Source organism: Ailuropoda melanoleuca, chromosome 8 (assembly GCF_002007445.2).
Source record: "Ailuropoda melanoleuca isolate Jingjing chromosome 8, ASM200744v2, whole genome shotgun sequence".
NCBI classification, from domain to species: Eukaryota; Metazoa; Chordata; class Mammalia; order Carnivora; family Ursidae; genus Ailuropoda; species Ailuropoda melanoleuca.
In genome coordinates this window covers 123,374,533-123,398,264 of record NC_048225.1, presented here as the reverse complement: position 1 = coordinate 123,398,264, position 23,732 = coordinate 123,374,533, and the positions used below count along the sequence as shown (strand labels likewise).

General features: G+C 39.0%; 1 protein-coding gene across 4 annotated transcripts in view; it reads left to right on the top strand.

Annotated features, from left to right (window-relative positions):
* ATF6 (activating transcription factor 6) overlaps nucleotides 1–23,732 on the top strand; it is a 205,880-nt gene that overhangs the window by 37,370 nt on the left and 144,778 nt on the right. For all 4 annotated transcript variants that reach the window (XM_034667251.1, XM_034667252.1, XM_011226064.3 and 1 more), the window contains 2 exons: nucleotides 12,912–13,097; nucleotides 14,175–14,266. In XM_034667251.1, coding sequence (XP_034523142.1) covers nucleotides 12,912–13,097; nucleotides 14,175–14,266 — 278 coding nt within the window. The remainder of the gene's footprint in view (nucleotides 1–12,911; nucleotides 13,098–14,174; nucleotides 14,267–23,732) is intronic.

Below are 23,732 nucleotides of genomic sequence, written 5' to 3'. Positions count from 1 at the left end.
TTAGTCAGACATTCACTATAACTTCTTTGGTGTGAAAGACCATGTTTGTTCTGCTCTTGCATCTTTAAGAGGGCTCTAAAATTTGGTGAATAATTTACTGATGAAGTCTCAGTCAACATTGAACTGGGGAATGTGTGAGATGCAAAGCTATAGGACCAAGAGGTATGCTCTCTCTCTCTCTTTTTTTTTTTTTAGCAATTTTATTGGCTAGCATTGTTACTACTTAACAGAATTTAGAGTTGACAGTATTATAGAAGAAAGATTCACATTCTGTGTGTCTAGTATAAGATACCTAAAGGTGATTAGAATAAATTTTCTAGTCAACCTGCATTGAGGTTTTGTGCTTATTTTTCCTTGGCTAGCACATCAGGGAGTGAGCCAGGCCTTTTCAGTATGAGTTTTCTGGTAGAGGTTTTGACTTAATGTTTATTTCAAGTAAAGAAACATCAGTCTGTCCTATCAGCTGGCCAAGCCGCTCAGGAACCCAAAGTAAATTTGTTCCAGAAGGAGCTGCAGGAAACTTTGATCTGCTGGTATAGTCTCCTTTGTTAGTAACTTGGTTGACCTTAATAGTGCATGTGTTTGTTAGACTCAAGTCCTATTAAATTATGATAAATTTGAAGTAGTATAAATTTCTGATTCAAAATGGCCAGAAAGAAAAATTTTTCATTATGTGCTTTTTGTGCTTTTAAACCAGAAGCCTGGTGAAGAAGCTGTAATTCAGCAAAAGAAAGCATATCATAGTCTTTTGTGGCTTTATAATGCTGACCTGGCTGCTTTTTTCCTACCTTTTTGTTCTTTTGTTTGGCTAGTTTCACTCTTTAGAGGCCTGCTACTGCCCTAAGTGACGTTTTTTGCATACCATATTCTGCAAATTGCATTAAGTGCCACATTTTCTGTTATGAAACAGTTTGCCTGGTTCAAATTATAATCTCACTCTTCCTGCCTTTTGCTGGTAAATCTGTTCTGTTTAACTCTTGGAAACCTCACTTAAGTTTTCAAGAAATATGGTTGGTTTTTGGCTCTGATCATGATGGAAAAAATGAACATGGTCTCTCATTTCAGTGTAGAAATTCTGTTATGCAGTTTCTTAGTAAAAGGCACTCCTGGAACTGCAAAGTTGCCTTCATAGGAGAGGGTGCTTATCTTTCTTTAAAGGTTTATTGAATGTTGCCAGACATCAAACCAAGGACTTGAAAGCAAGCCATCTGTTTAAGTCTGCATTGCTGTAACTACTACTCCCTACACATCATAATTCCATAAAATTCATGAAACATTATGGCCCTGGTTTTAGGGCTGTGGAGTTACATTGTTGTAGTTATTTTGTTTGGGATAGAAGACCAGGAAAAAAAAAAGTGGTGAAATTTTATTCTCTGTCCTCCACAGTGGACCAAGGTGGAACAAAAACCCTTAATGGAAGTCAATAGGTGATAAAAATGGAAGGAGCATGATCCGGAGCTAGGTCACAATGAGGAATATCAGATGGGAGGCTGATCAGGCTCTGCTGACAGGAGGCCTCAGGCCTTCGTCTCAGCCCTTTGACCCCATTGAACATCTTACAAGCCCTCTATTACCTTGCACTCTTTCTGATTCTTTACTTAGTGACCTTGCTCCCTCCCATCCTGGTCCCTATCCTTTGGGAATCCCTGTCCCGGTCACTAAAGCCATCATGAGAAGCTGGGTGCCGGGGGAATCCCTTTCCACCTGCCTGCAGGTATTAGATATAGTGTGAAGGGGATTCCTCTGGCATATCAAACCGGAACTTTGTTATTTCTTTTCTCTAGAGACAGTGTTATACAGTTAGGCTGAAGATTCCAGGTATTGTTAGTACCGTAAGCGTGGAGGTGATGTGATCTGGGCCCAGATGGGGCCAGTGCACACAGTGTTCCTTTATGGCAGTACGGGAGTGCTGAGCTTTGGGAGTCTAGCACTTTTACAGCAGGCAATGAGCAAGTTGCCTCATTGTCCAGAGGAAGACATTACCTCATCTCTTAAGGTTTTTTTCTGGAAACACAGCCCTGAGAAGGGCCTGGGTAAAGAGTGGTTAGGGCCTTGTATTCTTGGCATGCCCAGGAAGACGTATAGTAGCAAGACTCCTAAGAGACCCCTAGAGAAGTATCTTTCAAGAAAAATATGCATCTAAAGTAATTTGTTTACAGTGCAAAGTAACATAGAGAAACTCTTAGAAAAATGGAGAGTGCCTGCTTTCGGTTTCGGAAAAAAAAAGCATTGTTTCTGATGACACTTAAGCTGCTTATTTTATCTCTAACACCCAAGAATAGATCCTCTGTTAGGTCCAAGTGTGAGCTGAATATCCATCCTTAAATGATGTGGGCAGCTAGATCTAAGAAGATAAATAATGAATAGATACTTTTTAGTGACTAGATTCTTTAACAACAAAGACATTGAGATCATGATATTTCTTTAGGCTTTAAAGTAGAGGAATCCATCAGAACACATTCAACAGGAAGGATTTGGAGGCCTGAAAAGCTATCCAGATTTTAGTAAAATGTTACTTCTGTGCTGATTACTTTTCTGGCTTTGCTGCTGCCAGGGACTCTGCAAATCAAAGAAAAACAGGCTTTGTTCAAATACTTGTAGTTTCTCTTTAGATGGAAGTTTGGGGCTTCTAAAAATTTATCTTGAATAAGGACTTTGGCAAGTAATTTCATTTGTGGTTACAGTAGCTTTGGAAAGGGAAGTGAACAGAAGGTGGTTTTATTCCCCCCCTCCAGGTTGTATTGCATTAGGTTAGATTTATGTCCAGGCAACTGGAGCATTCTTTGTTCTTTGTTTTTCAGTTTGGCATCTTGATAAGGTTAATAATTATTTTTAAAGGGATGCTGATTTCTATCTTAATAAATAATTAACACTTAATTCTCTCTTCCCTGATTTCCCTTCCTATAACCTATCCCTGGAGACAGTCCTCCCATGCCCCAAATGCTTTATAGCCACTCAGTCCCCCTGCCCAGAAGCAGTCATTGTCACTCGTTTTTTGGTGCATTTTTCCTGAGACAGTTACTTAATATATTAGTATTTGTAGTTTTACCTGTTTACCTGTTTTACAGAAATGGTAATGAGCATGTCCATTTCTGTCCTGTACCTTGCTTTTCTCATTTGGTATATCTTAGGAAACTCTCCGTATCAGTACATAAAAATTTTTCTTATTTCTATTATAGCTTCGTGGTAGTCTGTTTCATAATGGGTGTCATAATTATATAAGATTTTTGCAGTTTTTTTCTTTGTAAGCATTCCTCCACCAAATAACTGGTACTTACTTAGTTTTGTTTATGTGTGGGTATATCTGTAGGAGAAATTCCTAGAACTGAAATGAGAGTCAGAAGGTAGGTAGCGTTTCAGTATTGATAGATATTGTCAAACGGCCCACCGTCGGGGTAGCAGCTGTGTGAGAGTGCCAGTCACGGGGCTTCTCAGAGGAGTTTGTGGAGAGCGTCTTCACGGACAGTTCCCTTTTCCTCACGTCACCCCTTTCCTTGCATAATTGTTTATAATACTGGGTATGTGCATTTGTCTGCAGAGAGTGTCTGTAGCTGCCCATGTAATTTTTTTTAATAGCTTGTTGAGATAAAATTCACACAGCATAGAGTTCACCCTTATAAAATTTAGTGGTTTTCAGTATGTTCATAGAGTTGTGCTGCCATCACTGCTATCTAATTCCAGAATGTTCTCATCACCTGAAAATATGCTCCATACCCATTAGCAGTCATTCTATTCTGATCTTCTCCCCAGCCCTTGGCAACCACTAATCTGCCTTCTGTTTGTATGAAATTGCCTGTTCTGGACATTTCATGTCGATAGAATTATATAGTGTGGCCTTTTGTGTATGACTGCTTTTACTTAGCATAATGTTTTTCAGGGTCCATTCATATCATAACATGTGTCAGTACTTACTCCTTTTTATGGCCAAATAATTTCCCATTGTTTGGCTAGATGGCATTTTGGATTAGCCATTTATCAGTTAATGGAGATTTGGGTAGTTTCCACTTTTTAGCTATTATGAATAATGCTGCTTTGAACATTCATGTATAAATTTTCATAGTCTTTTTGAAACCTTTTTTAATATAGAGAGTATTTACAAGTCAGCGAGAAAATGCAAGTTAACCCAACCATGAAATGGACAAAATATGTGAATAGATAATTCGCAGAAGAGGATGGCAAGTTTTTCAATGAAAGTATCAGTGGCTATATATTTTGAAGGGGTATGCCCTCTGAAAGATTACTATTCTAGAATATGTGAAAGAATATTAATTATTAATAGAAGAGAAGTTTTGGTTAAAGATGATATTCAAGGATTAAAAGTGTTATGGTTAAAATTTTCTGTGGCTCTTATCTCCACTTGCTATTATGAGTTCTAAAGAAAAGTATCTGTATGTCTTTCTTGTATGCACTGCAGCCTTGTAAGAGTGTGTGTGTGTACATGTGTATTAGACTTTGTATGTGGTAATAATGTCATTTAAAAGTTACAGAAACAGAAGTCCTCCAGAGAACACCCATGTACCTTCACCCATTAACCTGTTATCATTTTACCCTATCTGCTTTATTACTGCTCTCTGTCTCTCCACACACATACTCCGTTTTTCCCCCCAAGCTCTTGTAAAGTTACATACCTTATAGTCCTTTACCACTAATATTTCACTGTGTATTTTTTCAGAATAGGGATATTCTTCTCCATACCCACAGTACAGTTTTCAACTTTGTTAATTTCATTTGTAAAATACTGTAATCCACTGTCAGTATTACAGTTTTGTCAGTTGACCTGGTAATATCCTTATTGAATTTTTTTCCTTCCATTATAGAACCCAGTCTAGGGCCAGATACTGCAGTTAGTCGTCTCTTTAGCTTCTTTTAATCTGGAATATTTCCACAGTCTTTGTCTTTTTGATGCTTTAGACGAATTTGGCTCTTTTCTAATATGGTTGTGTTTTTTTGTTTTTGTTTTTTTTAAAGATTTATTTATTTTAGAGGAAGAGAGTGTGTGAGCAGGGTAGGCAGAGGGAGAGAGAGAGAATCCTCAAGCAGACTCCCCGCTGAGGGCAGAGCCCGATGTTGGGCCCAATCCCAGGACCCTGAGGTCATGACCTGAGCTGAAATCACGAGCCAGCCACTTAATTGACTGAGCCACCCAAGTGCCCCTCTAATACAGGTTTTTGTTTATTTTTTTTAAAGATTTTATTTATTTGTCAGAGAGAGAGCACAAGCAGGGGGAGCGGCAGGCAGAGCAGGCAGAGGGAGAAGCAGACTCCCCGCTGAGCAAGGAGCCCAACGCAGGCCTTGATCCCAAGACCCTGGGATCATGACCTGAGCTGAAGGCAGCCGCTTAATCGACCGAGCCACCCAGGCATCCCCTGTAATACAGTTTTAATAAGTACTTCACATTCATACTGGATTATAAATCATTTATTTTTACATAGCTCTATTTGATTCTCACAGAATCCTTGTAAAGTGGGTGATATTTATTCCCATTTCACGTGAAAGGAGTCAGTTGGTTAGGTATTTTAGCCAAGGCCATATTGCTGAGATGGCTGATGTTGATAAAGTGGTATGTGCCACACTTGTCTAAGTGCATGACTCACAGATACTCGCTTTAAACCTCCTGACAGCCCTTTGAGTTGAGGTGAATGAGAACCCTGGTACATATAGGGTAGGGAGCAGACTGAGGGGTCTCAGAGGAGTGTGAATTAGCTTTTTATTCTTAGGCTGTTTTCCTGCTCTGCAGCGATTAAATGTGATTTCCAGATTTTGTCTGGGTTCGTTTTTGTCTTTGCTTTTGCTTTTATTATGTGATGTTAGTCACATACAGTATGTTTTTGTTTTTTAAGTCATTTTTAAAATTTAAAATCTGAAAATAGGAGCTGGGGTGCAGGCAGATAATTTCAATATTGCTTTAGTTGCACAGTTTCTCTGAACAGCTGTGAGGCACATTGGTGATGGAGTTAAGAATTTTTGTCTCCTCACTCAATTTTTTCATAGCTGCAGGATATTTCTTTTTACTGACGCTTATGTGTTTATGGTACATTATAGTTGACAGAGACACCCACGGCCATGAGTTGTGTATTCCTCACGTCAGTCCTTTGACCTGCTCCAGCTGAGTTGGGATTCAGGTCCAGGCCTTGTCTTGGTCCAGTGCTGCTGTCACTACTCTCTGCTCCATGAATGGGGCTTTACTTTCAAGGCAGCCCTGATTCAGTGCAAACTTCAAATTACCTACGTCTTGAAACTCGCTTCTCCCTTTTCTCCCCCTCTACAAATGTATTCTCTTTATTTTTAAAGATTTTCAGCAGGTGGTTTTAAGTCTTGAGAGACAAAGTATAAGGGCCGACCTTATATGAACAATTTGGTGATCTCAAATAAAATTTACAGCAAAGTTAAGCCCATCTGTATTTTGTGACACAGTAGTCATTACTGGGATATGTGGCAATTCAGCATACTTGTTTAGCATCAGGACTAGAACCATTTTGGTTTTGGATGGAATGAGAGGATTAATGGGATGGATCTCAAGTTTTTGCCCACAGTCCACAGTAAGAAATGTGTTTTACGTCTTTCTTAACACACACAATCTAGTGAGACCGTAAGCTCTTGCTATATAGAAAGTATTCCGTTTTCTTTTATTCCATCCTCTCCTTTTCTGTCAAATTTTTTAAGGCTCTTGTGATCCACTGAATTTATCATACTACTTGATATTGGGTTATAATAGTTCTAAAAACACTATTTTTTTAAAAAGATTTTATTTATTTATTCAACAGAGATAGAGACAGCCAGCAAGAGAGGGAACACAAGCAGGGGGAGTGGGAGAGGAAGAAGCAGGCTCACAGTGGAAGAGCCTGATGTGGGGCTCGATCCCATAATGCTGGGATCACGCCCTGAGCCGAAGGCAGACGCTTAACCGCTGTGCCACCCAGGTGCCCCTAAAAACACTATTCTGGTCTAACTCCCGGTATTACTGTGTAAATAGGCCCCAGGAGAAGAAATGATTCTTCTAAGATCTTTTGGTTAATTCATTGCAGTGCTGAAATAAGAATTAAGCTCACCCAACTTCGACTGTTACATTGTGTTCTAATGACTTAAATCGCTATTACTCTTTTTTTAAGTAGGCTCCAGCGTGGGGCTTGAACTCATGACCCTGAGATCGAGACCTGAGCCGAGATCCAGAGTCAGATGCTTAACTGACTGAGCCACCCAGGAGCCCCTAAATTATTGTGACTCTTATGTAGCTGCCCCAAGTATGTCTAGGGGCATAGGAAGCAGAGGAATCATTAACTGAAGGCACAAGAAACTGCTCTGAGGGCCCTTTGGTGATCCTTGTGCATAGGACTTTGTCCATTCTTTAGGAGGCTGTGCCCCACAGTGTGGCTTTCCTAAGCGCATCTGGTGGATACCCCTGCCTTTGCATCTCTGCCAGTTGTTCTCTGCACTCAGAACTGAGATTGAATAAGGGAGCTTGGACCTACAGTCTAGCAGGGATTTTGTCTATTATCCTTTCTCACTCAGGAAATCACACTACATGCCCAAAGGCATTCTTCATTAAAAAAAAAAATATTTTGCAGGGTGAAGATTATTTCCTTGACTCTGCCAATTAAATGGCTCACGTTGCCAGTAAGGAGGCTTCTTTATTTAATTTTTGTTGACTAGGAACTGGGTATAACACACACCCGCATAACAGTAGAAAGACTAAAATAAAATTTTGGCTTTCTGTCATGAGATTTGAGAAGAGTACAGGTAGTCTAAGTGGAGATTTTCCCCTTTTCTGTTTGTTTATTTAAAAAAGATTTATTTATTTATTTATTAGACAGTGACAGCCAGAGAGAGAGGGAACACAAGCAGGGGGAGTGGGAGAGGAAGAAGCAGGCTCCCAGTGGAGGAGCCTGATGTGGGGCTCGATGTGGGAATGCCAGGATCACGCCCTGAGCGGAAGGCAGACGTTTAACGGCTGAGCCACCCAGGCGCCCCTCCCCTTTTCTATTTTAAACCATTTTCTGAGAAAAAGGGAGTATTCTTTTTTTAATTTTTTTTTTTTTTTAGTTTTAAGTAATCTCTATACCCAACATGGGGCTCAAACTCAAAACTCTGAGATAAAGAGTTGCTTGCTCTGCCGACTGAGCCAGCTGGGTGCCCCCAAAAAGGGAGTATTCTTAAGATTCGTGAGAGAAATCAAACTAAAATACTTAATTTATTTGAATATTTAAAATAAGATTGCCACAAATTAAATTTGCTAATGATTTTACTGTATTTTTTAGACTGTATTTATAAATATATTTACTGTGATATACAGTATGTTATACTGTATGTTATATAAATTAGAAATGTGTAAGAAGATTTACTTTGTTAAGTCAATTTCAGATAGTTTCAGTTTTTATGTAATGGAAAAATTGTTTTGTCTGATATGAAGAAATTAGTCAATGACAGCTTCTGCTTTGTCTATTTAGAGATTCAGCGAAGTAAGGATTAGAACTGAGAGAATGGTATGTAGTAAACCAGTGTTTCATTCATAGTTATCAGTACCTGATCTGGCTTGAGTTCATGTGAAACGTTGTAATGTATTTCTTAGCATTAAAATATCCTATTTTAATATCTTTGATTTATAGCCATACAGAGCTTTGAAGTTCATTTCTTAGCAACGTCACAGAGTCAAGGGTCCGAATAGTCTATTTTATTTATAAGAACAACATAATGCAGTGTTTATTGATTGATAACTTTTAAAAGTAAAAAACAAAATGTAAGCAGACTTGGAATTTTGACTCTTAAATTGGTTGAGCCTTCAAAAAGTACTTATTCATTTGTGAAAGTTCTCTTTTTGCACAAGTCTTTTTTACAAACAAATGTTTGTTTAATAATGCAACACCATATTATAGTGGCACTAAAGGGAGAGAATATTTTACAGCTGTGAAGTTTTTCTTTTTTCTTTTTCCAAGGCACAGTGCTTGATGGGAGAATTGTCTGAAGGCAGAATGATCAGAAGCAGGGACTGACCAGCTGTTCACCCATTTTCGTCATGTTAAATCATCTGATAGGCCTATAAGAGAGATAGGTCATTTGATTAATGAGCCAGAGTATTGATTTTATGTTTTCAGACTGCTAGAGGAGGAGATTAAGCTTCCAGATAAAAGCGTTTCCATAAGCCTTCCTTTTCGAACAGGTGCATAATGAAAGTAAGCACAGAGTTCACTGAGGTTAGAGTTCCATGCTGGGATAGGGGAATTCCCATTTGGTATTATAAACTGTGGTGCTGTTGTGTACTGGGGTTGCGTGTGCTGGGCCTAGAGTCAACTGACCTGAGTTCTGGCTGTCGCACTTTTACTCTCTAACAGTGGATCAAATGATGAGGCTTCTTTTAAAGAATCTTGGAAACTATAATAATTTCAGCAAGAGGAGATTAAATATAGAACATCAAAATAATTGAAATACTATGCTGCCATTCTCACTGCACATCAAAGATGATCATAACACATTGTATGCAAAAATCAGTTTACAAAACAGTAATTACAGTCTAATTTTTTTCTTGTAAAATATATCCCCCACCAAAAAAACAAACACCGTGTGTGTGTGTGTGTGTGTGTGTGTGTGTGTGTGTGTGTGTGTAGGCTGAAAATCATAATTTTTTAATCTAGGAACTACAGAATGACTTAAATTTTATATATTCAGATAGCTGAAGATAGCTTGCTGAGATGTAAAGTTGAAACTTGTGTTTGGTGATTCCTGTGGGTTTCATTTATTTTTACTCTCTGTCCTTTGTGTTTATTGGTAGTACTGAGCATTTATTTTCAGAACTATTGTATCTTTTTTCATGGAAAGAAATAGATGGCCACAGGTGGTTTTCATTTTTTTTGCATGAGGCATGTGCATTCACAGCCTTTGAAACTTTAATGCTTTATAATATGCAGGTGCTTTTATTGTTTATAGAAATTCCTAATCCTTGTTTGAAATTTATTAAATGGTGTTCCATCTGTCAGCCTCCCTAAATTCCATAGATTAATTAGCCTCTAAAGTAAGGTTACCTTTTATCTAACTTTAGTATAAACTCTTCCATCTGGGAACCTTCTCTTTCCTGCTCTTGTTTGGTGTTCTGTGTACTTCAGCACTCTGGTATTAAGTATTAATTATGGACATTGACATTCTCAGTAACCATGAAGAACACTAAGAATAACAGTAGATTGAACAAAGTGGCATTGTCCAGAGAATAGTTTGAACGTGGTGAATAAGCCATCCATCATGGCGTTGCCACTGCTGTGTGCGTGCACACGTGTGTATGGCATTATTGAAGAGTGGGATAGTTATTCCATAGGGAAATTTTACAGATGATGGTTCTATAAGTTAGCATTCTTTTTTTTTTTTTTAAGATTTTATTTATTTATTTGATACAGATAGAGACAGCCAGTTAGGGAACACAAGCAGGGGGAGTGGGAGAGAAAGAAGTAGGCTCATAGCGGAGGAGCCTGATGTGGGGCTCGATCCCATAATTCCGGGATCATGCCCTGAGCCAAAGGCAGACGCTTAACCGCTGTGCCACCCAGGCGCCCCTATAAGTTAGCATTCTTAAGAAGTTTCAGTTAATGGAAAAAAGGAGAAAAACACCCTCTTTTGACATCTCATGTGGCTTTTTTTCCTTGTAGGTTCTGATTGAAAGTTTGTTAACAGCATTTGCTGCAGAGAGATTGGGTTTGGCTCTTTCGAGGAAATGTAGTATGGGGTTGGAATTGTGTTGTTATTTTAAAAGAAATCATTATTAAATGACTTAATTCTAGGGCGCCTGGGTGGCTCAGTCGTTAAACGTCTGCCTTCAGCTCAGGTCATGATCCCGGGGTCCTTGGACCAAGCCCTGCATCGGGCTCCCTGCTCAGTGGGAAGCCTGCTTCTCCCTCTCCCACTCCCCCTGCTGGTGTTCCTCTCTCGCTCTGTCTCTCTCTGTCCAATAAATAAATAAAATCTTTATTAAAAAAAATTACTTAATTCCATTTACTAGTCTCAGTAAGAATTATTGAATACCACAGAGTGGAATGTTTATTTTTTTTATTTTTTAAAGATTTTATTTATTTATTTGACAGAGATAGAGACAGCTAGTGAGAGAGGGAACGCAAGCAGGGGGAGTGGGACAGGAAGAAGCAGGCTCACAGCGGAGGAGCCTGATGTGGGGCTCGAGCCCATAACGCCGGGATCACGCCCTGAGCCGAAGGCAGACGCTTAACCGCTGTGCCACCCAGGCGCCCCGGAATGTTTATTTTTTAAAAACATATACAGTCAGTAATTCAGTCATCTGTGTACTTACAATAATCAACTTAATATTATTTGGTGCTTTTTACGGATTTAATTTTGCTACCTCACCCTCTGCCTCAAGTAAATTAGACTAATGCTGTAACAAATAGGTTCCATAACATTGTTTAGAAAACATGACAAAGATAATTTTACTTAGTAAGTTTTGATTATGGTAGATATTGAGGGTAGGAAACAAAAATGCAATATTATATGGTTTTGGGTTCCAAGGTATAACATCTAGGTTGAGAGAGAGAGTTAACAGTCATGAAACAGTTGAGACCATTAGAGTCAGGTATATTTTCCAAATTACAAGAGCACAAGACATTCAGGGAAAATGGTTTAGTATCATCAAAATGTAGAAGGTCCTTAGAGTTAAGTTAGTGGACAAGACAGCATTCTAAATTAGGAGTAAACATTATGACTGAAGGAATGACTTAGGCACGTGTGGAGATCTTGGAGTAGCCTTCAACGGTAAGGATCTGGGTGTGGATTGAGTAGTTGTCGGGTTAGGACAGAAGGTATGGTTGTTTAGAAGGGTGGTCATATTATGGAAGGCCTTGAAAGCAAAGGTGGCCAGAGGATGTGTGAATAGCTTGTTTTTGGCAATAGAGTAGCAAGGTAAGCAATTTCTCCCAGGTGAGTTATCTTACAAATGGTAGATAGGAAGAGATTGGAGACAATTGAAAATATTTAGGAGAGGGGCGCCTGGGCAGCTCAGTTGGTTAAGTGTCTGCCTTCAGCTCAGGTCATGATCCCGGGGTCCTGGGATTGAGCAGGGCATCAGGCTCCCTGCTCAGCGGAGAATCTGCTTCTCCGTCTTTGCGCCTCTCCCCTGCTTGTGCTCGTGCTCTCTCTGTCTCAAATAAATAAATGAAATCTTAAAAAAAAAGAAAATATTTAGGAGATTATTGCAGTAGTCTGGGGATGAGTTAATGAGCACCTACCTTGGGAGGGTGACAGCAGGAATAGATCAGAATAGCTGACACACACTGTCACTAGAAGAAACTTGGTCATTAGCATATCCTCAGTGCATATTTAGTGAATGAATCAGAGGTTGAGAGAGGGAATAAATATGGAGAATGAAGGAAAAAATAAGTTAATAGTGACTTATTCCTAGATATCTAGAGAGTTATTTACCACTGATAGAAGATGGATAGGATAAACAAATCTAGGTGCAGGGAGGTGATGTGTTCAGTTTGTACATACTGAATTCGAAGTGGTGATGGTAACTTTGCAAGTAGAAGTAACCTTATAAGTAGCTGGATACATGATTCTGGAAAATAGTCAATTCAGGGCCTGAGACATAGAGTGAAGGTGTATGGATATGTACATATATGGATATGTGAGGGCACTTTCTGAGAGTTTTTATTTTTTTCCTGAGGGAGTTTCTAAAGGGAAAATTGGAAGATCAATAAACCTTAGAAAACACCAGAAGAAATCATGTAACATTTAGGTTTTAGAAGGCCTTAGTTAATCACTTGATTTCAGTTTGCTTAATTTGAGTAATATTTTTTAAAACCTGTTTTAAAACAACCACTAACCAGTGTTTTCAACAGTTTTGTTTAAAAATGATGGGAGAAATCAGTATATTCTGATCTGATTCTAAAACCAGAATATTTCTGATTTGTTGGAACTTTTCCTAGATTGCCGTGCTAAGGAGACAGCAACGTATGATAAAAAATCGAGAGTCTGCTTGTCAGTCCCGCAAGAAGAAGAAAGAATATATGCTTGGCTTAGAGGCCAGGTTAAAGGCTGCGCTTTCAGAGAATGAGAAGCTAAAGAAGGAGAATGGATCACTCAAGCGGCAGCTGGATGAAGTCGTGTCAGAGGTGAGTGCTAGAGACGCAGCCGGATGAGATGGGTTCAAGTATTCTTTTTTTCTTGAGAAACCAGTTGGAAACTGTGTAAAATAATAGTACTAGAAAAAAAGAGGGCACAATAAACTAAAGCATTTGCAGTCAGAGTAAAGCATTGGAAAAGGGAGCTTGTGAGTCGTACCTCCCAGTCTGCATTCACAAGCCGTGTGTTTCCTGGGTAGTGCTCGCTCTCGTTTCTGACTAAATGAATCCCCTTGAGAACCCTGAGTAATCTCGCCAGGTCTTTCCTAATACAGGGGCGCCTGGGTGGCTCCATTGGTTGAACATCTGACTCTTGATTTCAGCTCAGGTTATGACCTCAGGGTCCTGGGATTGAGCCTGAGTCAGGCTCCATGCTCAGCGGGAAGTCTGCTTGAGATTCTCTCCCTCTGCCCCTCCCCTCACGCTGCCCCTCCCCTCCTGCTGTCTCTCTCTTTCTCTCTCTCTCTCAAAAAAAAAAAAAAAAAACCCCACAAAAAATTTTAAAGTCTTTTTTCTATCCACCTGACCACTGTTAACGTTTTTTTTGCATTTTGTTGCCATGCTGGTCCCGATAAGGTCACTCTTCTCAATTCTGTTCATGAAACCTCCTGTCTCAGGATTTCCCACTGCATTGTCCTGCACCAAAGGGATGCCTGTGCTAATGCATGGGGCTTTTTCCACTGTTCTGACCTGCCCTGAGCACATGGGACTGTTCCATCATCTTAAGAGATTTAAGAGACAGGGAAATAAACTACAGATGTATAGTAAAATTTGAAAACCCATAAAAATGTTAAATTGTTGAATTCTTTCCTTTTGGGTGTATCAGAGACTGTAAGGAAGTGGCTCTTGAGTTTCTCCCCTCCTGTGCCTCTCTGTTTCTCTCTGCTGCAGCAGGGAACCTAGATGGCTCTGCTCTAGTCTTGTGAAAAGTACTGTTTCCTCATCTTTGAGTTTTTTTTTTTTTAACTGTTCATATAATTGGTGAAGAAGAGTGTGCTTATCTTAGATGTTCCTTTTTGTGAGATCGATACGTAGTTTAACTGTATTTAACGTGGTTATTTCTTTTAGAATCAGAGGCTTAAAGTTCCTAATCCGAAGCGAAGAGCTATCTGCGTAATGGTAGTATTGGCATTTATAGTACTCAACTATGGACCCATGAGGTAAGCGGATAGCCATTTGTTTTGGATTCTAATGCTAAAAATTTTAATTCTCATTCTTTTCAGCTCTAATTGTAAGATAGAGAAAAACAGATTTGTCTTGTTCCTCAGAGACAATATTTAGGTAACAAGAAGGGAAAAAGAAAGATTGGTTCCTCTTCCTTGTACTTCACCTAGGTCTGGCAGAAAATTCATGTTGTTTAATGAGGAAAGTCTTCAGTTACCAAACAGATTAGTGTGGGCCTTGAAATCAGACTGCCCGAGTTCAAACGCTAGCTCCTCCACTTGGTAACTTTGTTGTCTTAGGCAAGTTAATCTCTGTGATTCAGTTCCTTACCTTTAAAATGGTTAAACCTTCATAGTAATAATATTACATACCTCTCTCAGTACTATGATGCTTGAGCTTCAGTGGTTATAAGGCACTTGGGTGGCTTCCTCCCTAGCTGGAAAGTAAGCAGCTAGAGCAGTAATCAGCAGTTTCTGATTTAGTAGGTTTGGAATGGGAATCAAGAATCTAAATATTTTATAGGGTTCTAGTTGGTCTTGGTACAGGTTTCCAGCTAATCACAACTTGAGAAACACTGCTTTCAGGTTAGAGTATAGAATACTAGAGTTCAGAGGGACCCTAGAGACCCTTTTTCAGACTCCCACTCAGTGTGGGACATTTGATAAATGAATGGGATCAGCATCCTAGGTGCTGGGGAGTCAAAGAGTAATTAGATCGGGGTCATACCTTCAAGGATCTCATGGTCCAGCTGAGAAGACAAACAAGTCAAATTATGACTCTAGTATAATGTGATGAATATAATAATAGCAGTACGAACAAATTATTAAAAGAATGTAAATGAGAGTAAGAATTCCTTGAGAAGATTCGTGTGATATTGATAGATGCTCAGAACATTTTTTTGTTGAATGAGAGTGGTAAGGGAAATCCCCATAGAGGAAGCTGAATTGTGGAGTATGATAGCAGTTGGCCAGCTGGGGAGTACGGAAAGAGATGCCAAGCAGAGGGACCACAGTAGTTAAAAGCACAGTTAGGAAACGGCTTGACGTTTTCAAGAAAAAGTGAAAAATGCAGTATATCTTGTACGTGTGGGAATGTTTATGAGGGAAATGGGGCTACAGGTATACAGTGGGGGCAGATACTGAAGAGCCTAGTATGTACTCAGTGAGTCATCCCTGAGTTTTTAGGCAGAGGGTACATTATCAGTTTTGATGTTAGGAAGGTGATTGAGGGTGATAGCAAGAATGGACGGGACTGAGCAGACGCTATTGGCAGAGATAGCACTGGGAGGTTGGTGGTGTATTTAAGGTGATATATGTGAGCCTGGACTCGGACTGTGGTGATGGAAAGGACAGACTACCTCAGGGTGCACAGCTGATGTAGACTCTGGGGTTTGATGACTGATACAGAGTGAGACATGAGGAAGAAAAGAGAGAAGTTAAAGATAATTCCAAATTTCTACCTTGAGGGACTGAATGGCGATGCTATTATTTAAGGCAGGAAATAGGAAGATGAATCATTTTATGATGGAGGATAATGTTTTGTGTTTTTTTTTAATGATTTTTTTATTATATTATGTTAGTCACCATACAGTACATCCCCGGATTCCGATGTAAAGTTCGATGCTTCATTAGTTGCGTATAACACCCAGTGGAGGATAATGGTTTTTATTAGTATGGGAAGTTTGTGGTACTGACTAGATATTGGCAATTACCATGATACACAGACAGGCAAACAGATCGTAGTGGAGTAGGTGAAATTATCCAAGGAGAACAAGTAGGGGAAGAAGAGTAATGAGAATCTGGGGAAACCAGCATGACAGACTCAGGAAAAGAAACTCCAAGTGAGTAGTGTTACAGACAAAACCAGAAGAAAGTGGTTTTCTAAAGCCAAGAGTGAGAGAGTTTCAGAAAGTGGCTTGTGGGGGCAGAAACGTGAGGTGAGAATGTTGAATTTGGCAACTAGCGGATTGATTGATGGTAATCTTGGAGCTGCTCTGTGTTCCAGGCTTTGTGCTTGACACTCTTTTATCAGTGTTCACTTTGGAAGGTGATGTCCAGAGCCAGCACCTTTCCTTAGATACTATCTTCTAACCTGTGTCGACTGTAGTGAAATCCTTACTTCCTAAGAGCTCGTTTTTTCATGCAGCCTAAGCTTGTGGTAGCTATTTCGAAGAGATATATTATTAGCTAAAGTCCACATATCTTTTTCACATGTTTGATGGTCAAGCTAGGTCATTCCCATTTTATTTCTACATAGTTTCTAAAAAATAAAATGTAGCTCTTGTATTCAACTTTCATTATCATTTTGAATTAGCACAACCCCTTAGATCATTTGATATCCCATCATGGAGCCCCAGACACCCATCTACTTTTTGCTAAAATGATTCAGTGGAAAGAGGTCATATTTCTGAATTGACCTATTTTTGAAAGTTTTACTATATTAGACATGTAATACAGAATATGTAGAAGAGATATCTGGAGCAAGCATTTAAATTATTAAAAAAAATTTTTTTACTACCTGTTGGTATTTTACCCATATTCTTCATATTAAAATTATTTTTTCATTTAACTCTGATAGTGGCAGTCTCAGAGGCTTTATGCAGTAGCATTCGGTGGACAGTAAAGAAGATGGGGTTGTGCTGTAGGAAATGAGGATGGGGTTGGGGATACACCTTGTTGTGGAAAGCCCTCATGAGTAAATAGAGATTTTGGGGGGAAAAAGACAAAAATTTTTAAATGAATTAATGATTTTTAAAGCTACTGAGGGTAGAGGGGGTGTGTGGGGATGGATCTCATTTCTGTCAGCCGGATGGGTTGATTCATTTTGGAAGGAGGAGACTGTGGTCCTATTTTATCACAAAAGTTTTGTGTCCAAAAAATTAGATGGACAGTACAAACAGCAGAATGAAGAATGGGAGAAAGCTTAAATACTTGAAAGTCCTGAGGAACAGCCAGAGGAGATCTGTGTCTGTCTCTTTGTGAAGTCTTGAGGAACAGAAAGCCAAGAAGTAGTGGGAAAATTGAGGAAGTGTGCAGATTTTTAAAAACATGTTAAAAGGCTTAGATTGAAGAAAAGCAGCAAAGAGCTGGAAGGAGTGAAGAAATATTGAAGTATCTCAGCAGGTTGGAGTATCTCCAGACACCAAGAAGGAAATAGAAAAGAAACTGGCTATGAAGCTCATAAAAACCAGGAACTATTTTTTTTAGACAAAATTTGGCACGAATGGTGAAATATCAAAGCTGAGAGAGCAACAGTGGTCTGAAAGACTGAAACCTGTCCCGAACCAAATGTTGGCAGTGGAGATGTGCCATCACGTATATTCTTCAGGAGCATTCTTGATTGACCCGATCCTTTGCAGCCTCTTCACTGCAAGACTTAAGATCTTCTCAGGGCTGGGAATCTGCCAGAGAAGCAGAAACTCCCCAGTTGAACCTTATTAAAACCACCTGGAATGTATTTATTGAATAACTTCCACACCCATAGCCATATATATCTATAAACCTGAAGCAAGCATTATTGTGTTTTAATTGATATAGAGAAAAACAGATTGTGAGTTCTAACTGAACTTTTCTCAAGTGCCACAAAGCTGAGTCTGGCCAGACAAACAGACGTTTTAATGAGAGATTTCCAAAGCATTTTAAATTTAGGAAACTAAACTCTTTCAGAACAGATCACATTACCATAATAAAGTTGTCAGTGTTGTTTCAGATGTTCAATGTAGAATTGAACTTCTGTGCCATATTGGAATGGGTCCAAGTGAAAAAATATATAACACACAAGTTTGCTGCATATAGGTATGCCTTAAGGAACATTTCCTGAAGGCACTTGCGGTGACAAAATGTAAATACATCTTACATCTAAAGTAAGAGAGTTTCGTGCAGCAACACTGACTAGTTTGAGGAGTTTTAGGTTACTGAATAGTCATCACACAGAAAAAGAAAATAAACCAAACAGACTTAAAAGGGTTAATTTTTCTGAACTTCCTGATGTTATGTCGATGGTAAAGACGGCATCTAGCTTTTTCTGGCACAAGATTCTAAGAGCTGGCCCACTCTGGGTGGTCTATAAAAATAGTAACTCTGGGCAGCAGGGAATGGCTAAACTGGACGAATGTGAATTGGTAGGAAACCCTCTTCTTACTACTTATTAGGGTTGATTCTATGATTATTAGTCCTATTTTATAGTTAAAGAAGTAGAAATTTAACCAAGGTCTCTTAAAAATTACCATTGAAAACTCTGCCTTCTCTATGGTACCATAAAGTGCTTTTTTTCCTACAATTGTCCAGGAAGCCTTAAGGATTTCTGTTTTGGGCAATATGGTGGGCTAGAGGTATGGAGAAACTCTTTGAGGTTCTATACACTAAAAAATGCTGAATTAAAAAACAAATCAAAACTCTTTCATGTAATGGCTGAAGACAGAGTAAGAACTTCTTAGAGGCCAGAAATACAAAGATAACATGAATCCATTATAAGCTAGCATTGGAAGTGGTGCTATTTCCTGATCCTTTGGCCTAGAGTCTGGTGACAGGAAAGCTCTGGGGTCCTGAACAAGGTAGGAAATCACAACTGAGCCCCATCCTCCCCTTCCCAAACCCAAATAAAGCTGGAACTTCCAAAGAATGACATTTTCAGTTGCTAAAAAGAGGGGGGAAAAGTAGGTTGTCATACCACAAAGGGAGAGTGTTGGTTAAGTACCTGTCTTGGTGTTGGCTCTGAGTAGGATGGAAATAAAGAAGAAGTCTCCCTGAGAACTCATCATCACAAGCCTTAACTCATGCAGGTTTGAGCCTAATTTATACTACTGTTGTGACTCAAAAAACCAAACCAGAAATTTAGTCTAAGTGGCTCTGTGTTGGTATTGCTAGGCTCTTGGCAGAAACAAATGCAAATTCTTCTCTGAAGAAAATGCTATGAACATCCATCCTGAAAAACCGCTGCAGATCCAGTTCCAGCTGGACATGAGCCAATATCACCTCCCTTCCCCAAAATCGTTAATCACACTCAGAAACAAGCTACCATGAACAAGAGTTAGAGGAAATAACAAACTACAGAATCAGACTCTGGAGACTACAGATATTCAAATCAACAGATGCAAGGTGTAAAATAAATATGTGAAATAGAAGAGGGCACTGAAGGATGACAAAGGAACAAAAGACTATTAGAAATGAACCAGACATTTTGAAAAAAATGTAGAGATGTGATAATAAGTTAAAATTAGAGAAACAATGCCGAGGTTAAAACATCAAAATAGGCACATTTGAAGAAAGAAATTTTGAAGATTTGAATGTTATCATTATGAAACCTGACCTGATGGCCATTTAGATAAACACTGCATTTATCAGCACATAGAGTTTTTGAACCAGAGGTGGAAATGTTAAAAAAAGCGTTGATCTGTGCTAGATCTTAAAGGAAGTCTCAGCAGATTTCAAAGACTAACATGTAGACTGCATTCACTGTCAGTGTAGTTAAACTAGAAATCAGTAACAAAAAGGTGAGCACTTCTATTCACTAAAACTTAAAAAGCACAATTCTAAAAACTCATCAAAGAAGAAATCATAATGAAATTATTACTGAATGATATTAAAAATACTGTTTACCAGACCTTGTTGGAAATATCATGTTCCATGGAAAAAGCAAATTGCAGAAGAGTATTTATAGTATGATTGCATTTATATCAAGTTCAGACCAAAAGAACTGTACAGTGTGAATGTGTGTACGTATGTGTGAAAGCTATAAAGGAAAGCATGGGAGCTGTTACTACAAAATTCAAAAGTCACATGTTTAGCTCACATGTAGGCCAGGCTGGGTATTTCTGCCTGGTGCTCCCAGATCATCCTGTTTACATATCATAGAACTTGTCACACCCGCTAGTTACTTGTTGGTCTGTCTGTCTTCACTGCTATAGCTCTTGTGTTGTTTTCTTTTCTTTCTTTTGAGAAGCTTTGCCGCAGTCCATTTTTTTTTTTTTATTATATTCTCAGCATCTAGCATAATGTGTAGCATGTATGGCAGACACTAATGAAGTGCTGCACTGAATTACTAGGAAGGATTTTGTTAGGCTGACAAGGAGAGACGGTCATTCCGGGCAAAGGTAGTACCATGAGCAAAAGTTTAGAGGGGATGGCTTTTTACCTGCAGTAAGAAGCAGTCAGAGATGGCTAGAGGTCTCCTGACTTTTAGATCGTGCTTGATATAGTGTAGCTACTTAATAAATCTTTGTCGGATGTGGTTGAGTGATGAACCAGGTGAATGAGTGAATGCTGGAATTTGAATGAACATAGACTGTCTGGTGGGGAGTGGAAAGCAGTAGGGCTGAGAGGGTAGGCTGTGGCCAGTTCCTATAGGACATCATGTTCCCTGCGGAGCAGAAGACCCCAAACAGTGACCATTGCGCGGTAACGATCTAGTGAGTACTACGTAATGTGGTGTGTGTTGAGTGTCGTACTGGGAAGAGGAGGTCAGTGGAGATGGTGATTATAGGAAAGGCTTCACCCGGGAGAATGAAATGAAAGATTTATAAGGTGAGGAGAGACACATGTTCATGGAAGGTGTAGGATGCACGACACTAACCAAGGTTTGATGCAGAGATGGAGAAGTTATTTCCCCGTCTACCCTTTTTGTTGCCTTAAAAAAACAGTACATAAGGCAAAAAAGTCTTCACTTCCTGGGCCTTTTATGACTAAGTTTTTTTTATTTTTTTTCTGGCTATATGTTTCCTAAGACACCTTAATTTTCACCTAATTTTTATAACCTGTTCTCTCTCTCTATCTCATTATTACTACTTTCTGCATTATAATGTAGTTTCTTCTATTCATTTTTCATACACTTAGCCTTCTAGCAATGTTGGAATTGGATAGGATGCAGTATAAATGGTTATCAAGTTTAAATTTTATGAGGTGGAAGAAGAGATATTTTCATTGTAGGGAGGGGGCTTAATATTTAGAATTTCCTTCTCTTGGGTTCCTGCTTTCTTAAAGCAGTGTTCACATACCTGATGTTGGTCATACCAGAGGCATGGTTTTCGTTGCTATTCTGTGCTGATGTGTTTCTGTTTTGTTGTTATTTTAAGTTTGTACCTTAAGACCATTTTGACATTAGGGAAGTTTAACTTTCCCATGTACCTCAAGGATTGATGTAAATTTCAGACTTGTACAGATATCCAGGAAATTGGGCGGGGTTCAGGGAATGAGCAGTGTTCCTTTTAGACATTTATAAAAATATTTCTTGGTGGAGGGAAGTTGAATTAATTTAAAAGTGGGGGAAATGAGGAAAGAGAAAGGGAAAATAGATTAATATTGGTGGAAGGAAAGAATTTACAGAATGTTCTGTTGGCAACATGAAGTTTAACCAGCGATAAATTCTGTTAAAAATACTTCCGTGTTTATAAAACAGGATGGTTAAGAGCTAGTTGGTGAAACATCGGTCTGAATCCTACTTGTAGTCTGTCGTTCATTGTTCTGAGTTTTGTGGACTGTTGAGTAATGATGGGGACCACAGTTTTTATCTCATAAGTTTGAGGTTTTGGAAATTTTCCTTGCTGCCTCAAAAGTTTGGATGAAAAAAAAGTTTGGATGATTTTTTGTTAAATTTTCTCATGGTGGTTCTCATTAGAGAACTATACATTAGTAATCATTAGGAAATCTTCAAAAGGGAGGGCCCTGCCCAAAACTTTTGGAACCTGGTCGGATGGGTCTAATTCAGTTGTTCTTGAACAAAATGTTTTCCCCCCAGTGATTCTGAAGTATGTCCAGAGTTGAAAACTGTGTGTAGTGTTGTATTTCTTTCTTTCTTTTATACCTTGGGCTCTGTGGAAATTTTAAGAGCACTTATCTGTTGAATTAGAAGATAATGTATATACGAGAAGTTTTATTAAATCTCTAGACAGACACCTCTATACTCTAAGGTTTGTCTTATATAATTGAGGAAATGTATGGACCTCTGTTTTGTATTGATTTAGAGCCACCTTGTGCGGGGAACTTCTTCCTGGCACGTGGGACTACAGTCCTAGATTCCTTTGTTATGTTTTCCCCTTTCTATTTTAAAAGTCACTGACATCATCCTCCTTTTCTGAAAATACAAAGCAGTATCTAAGGAGATTTGAATATGCTGGGGGGTCTTAACAAAATAATAGGTGTTTGAAATTGACAGTGATTTTTCCTTGTTTGTTCCGGGAAACGGTGCTGTCCCCTCGCTAGAACGGAATCTTTCTAGTTTGAGATGTCAGACTTGGATTAAGAAGGGTAAATCATACTGTTTAAGGGCCAGCTACTCTGTGGTTTGCTTATGAGACTGTGTTAAGGAAAAGCTGACCACAGAAAATATGGCATTGAATTTGAGTTGTCTGAAACTGGTTAGAAATAAAATGTCTCTATTCTAGCATTCTCTAAGTTTGTCAGCTTTTCATAATTCTTACAGGAAAAACTCTAGCTTCTTATCCTGAGATGAACCTGTCCCCAAATCTGGCTCTAATTTTTTTTTCCTGTTTAATTGCTGAGCACATTTTGCTGTATGAAATCATTATTGGCTGTAGGTTAAAAGTTATTGTATAACTTAAATGTCAGAATTCAAACCACCAAGTATACATGGTTTTGTTCAGCCAGATTTTAAAATGAAATCTAATTCAGGTTCTTGGCTAAAAGTACTTTCCACATTTATCAAAGTGACACATAAACTGAAGAAATACAATACATCTAAATAGCAGGTGTTAACTGAATCTGGGCTTGCAGAGAGGTAATAGAGCTAAGGGCAGTCTGTTCCCCAAATCGTCTCATTTATTCATGTTCTTCAAAAAAGTATCCATGCAGGGGCGCCTGGGTGGCGCAGTCGTTAAGCGTCTGCCTTCGGCTCAGGGCGTGATCCCGGCGTTATGGGATCGAACCCCACATCAGGCTCCTCCGCTATGGAACCTGCTTCTTCCTCTCCCACTCCCCCTGCTTGTGTTCCCTCTCTCGCTGGCTGTCTCTATCTCTGTCGAATGAATAAATAAAATCGTAAAAAAAAAAAAAAGTATCCATGCAGAGTAATTGGTTCTCTTTCCCAGCCTCTGTAGATTTCATCCTTTGTTTAAAAAAAAAAAAAAAGCTTAGAGTCTGTCAAGTGTAGAGCTGAGTTTTGAGGGCATGGAAAAATCTGTTGATGATTTTCTTTAAAAGAGTTTTGGACTTCATGTGAGTTATGTATTGGGAGGTTTATAAGGAATACCAGTGGCTGTAGCATTCATTGCTTGGCTACCTTTTGCCCCAGACTTGAGTTGTCACAGTGAGGGGAAGAGCATTTGAAATCAGAAACCTACATCCTTTGCTGATTGCCTTCTTTATGGTGAGTAAGTCACGGTGTCACTTTCAAGATAGAAGGAGGTAATATAACTTCTGCTCTCTTTCGAGAGGGGGTCACTGAGATACCAGGGCAGATGAGAAAACTGTCAAAGTTTAAGTTGGGTACTTTGATGTTTTCTTTAGACCC